Source organism: Triticum aestivum, chromosome 4D (genome assembly GCF_018294505.1).
Source record: "Triticum aestivum cultivar Chinese Spring chromosome 4D, IWGSC CS RefSeq v2.1, whole genome shotgun sequence".
NCBI lineage: Eukaryota > Viridiplantae > Streptophyta > Magnoliopsida > Poales > Poaceae > Triticum > Triticum aestivum.
In genome coordinates this window covers 74,777,454-74,778,636 of record NC_057805.1, presented here as the reverse complement: position 1 = coordinate 74,778,636, position 1,183 = coordinate 74,777,454, and the positions used below count along the sequence as shown (strand labels likewise).

Sequence of the window (1,183 nt, the reverse complement as noted above, 5' to 3'; positions counted from 1 at the left end):
CCTTGAAGTCAACGCTGGTTTTTAATTCTTGAAAATTTATATACTAGTGCAAAAGAAAGTCAAGTTTATTCACAAAAAACTTCTGAACTATTTCACATTTTTGTATTTTTTTCCTCATGTAGAGACAACCAGGAACCGAGGGGTATTTCAGCACGTGAGAAAAAAGAACTAGCTTATTATAGAATGCACAGTTAACTCGCCACCATTCTCTCGTGACCTCTCCTTCCATTTTGGCCACCTTCCCTTGGTTTGAGCGCTCCGCCATTCCCCCGTCGCTCCTCTTGCATTCCTCGATCCACAAAAGGGCAAACAGCATAACAGATCAGAACTTTTTTGGCACATTTTCCTGTTCTTGGTCCACGAACAAGAAGGCAACAAGGTGAGGATCCGAGGCCACTGGCGATGCACGCCGCCCTCTTCTTGCTCTCCTTGACCAGCGCCTCCGCGTCCGTCGTCGCCGCCCTTGCGTCTTCCTGAGCTCCGGTCCACCGGCGACGATAGACCGATGGCGCCGCCCCAGGAGGGGGAGCAGTGCGGGCGGCCGGCCAGCAGCGTGTTGATCTGGGTGGTGACGGTGCTGCTGCTCCTTGCCGTGCTCGGGGGCGGCGGGTGCCTCGTGGCCTACGTCCTGCTGCCGCCGAGCGAGGCGCCCGGATGGATCCCATGCGTCGGCTTGGGGCTCGTGTCGCTCCCCTGGGCGTTCTGGCTCGCCATGGTCGCCTACCGGTGCGTCACGGCGCGCTCGGCCGACCGCGCCGTGGCGCCCGCGGCCGCCGGCAGCTAATTTCATTACTGAAGAGTAGGTAACCATTGTGATGTTAGTATCAAATCTGTCGTCAGTGAAAAAAGCATTTAGCAAGGAGATCTGTGGGGATCGATTATGCATTGCAATGTTTGCATGGTTATGAAGTAAAAAAGTTGGTTATCTGAAAAGTGTGCCATGGTTATATTTTGTCTTTTAACTCTTTATGCTTTGCAGTGTGAAGCTGATTGGAGATCGACACAATTGATGTGAGGATTATATCAACTAAATTCGACCGACCCCCGCAAAAAAATAAAAAATTCGACCGAGTTCGGTTTAAATCTTTTCGATCAAAATCCGACGTGATGGTAGATGCAAACGTAATGGACCCCAACATCTGAACAAACTTTCATAATCATGCGACTAAACTGCACGTGTTGT

General features: G+C 50.9%; 1 protein-coding gene across 1 annotated transcript; it reads left to right on the top strand.

Annotated features, from left to right (window-relative positions):
- The first annotated feature begins 238 nt into the window (after positions 1-238).
- Positions 239-890, top strand: LOC123099660 (uncharacterized). The gene has a single exon (XM_044521778.1). It carries the CDS (start codon positions 506-508, stop codon positions 782-784), a length of 279 nt encoding a protein of 92 aa, XP_044377713.1. The 5' UTR covers positions 239-505; the 3' UTR covers positions 785-890.
- Positions 891-1,183: the final 293 nt, after the last annotated feature.

Excerpts from the sequence above, each read along its gene's own strand:
- LOC123099660 (XM_044521778.1), top strand. The coding sequence starts at position 506 with ATGGCGCCGCCCCAGGAGGGGGAGCAGTGCGGGCGGCCGGCCAGCAGC.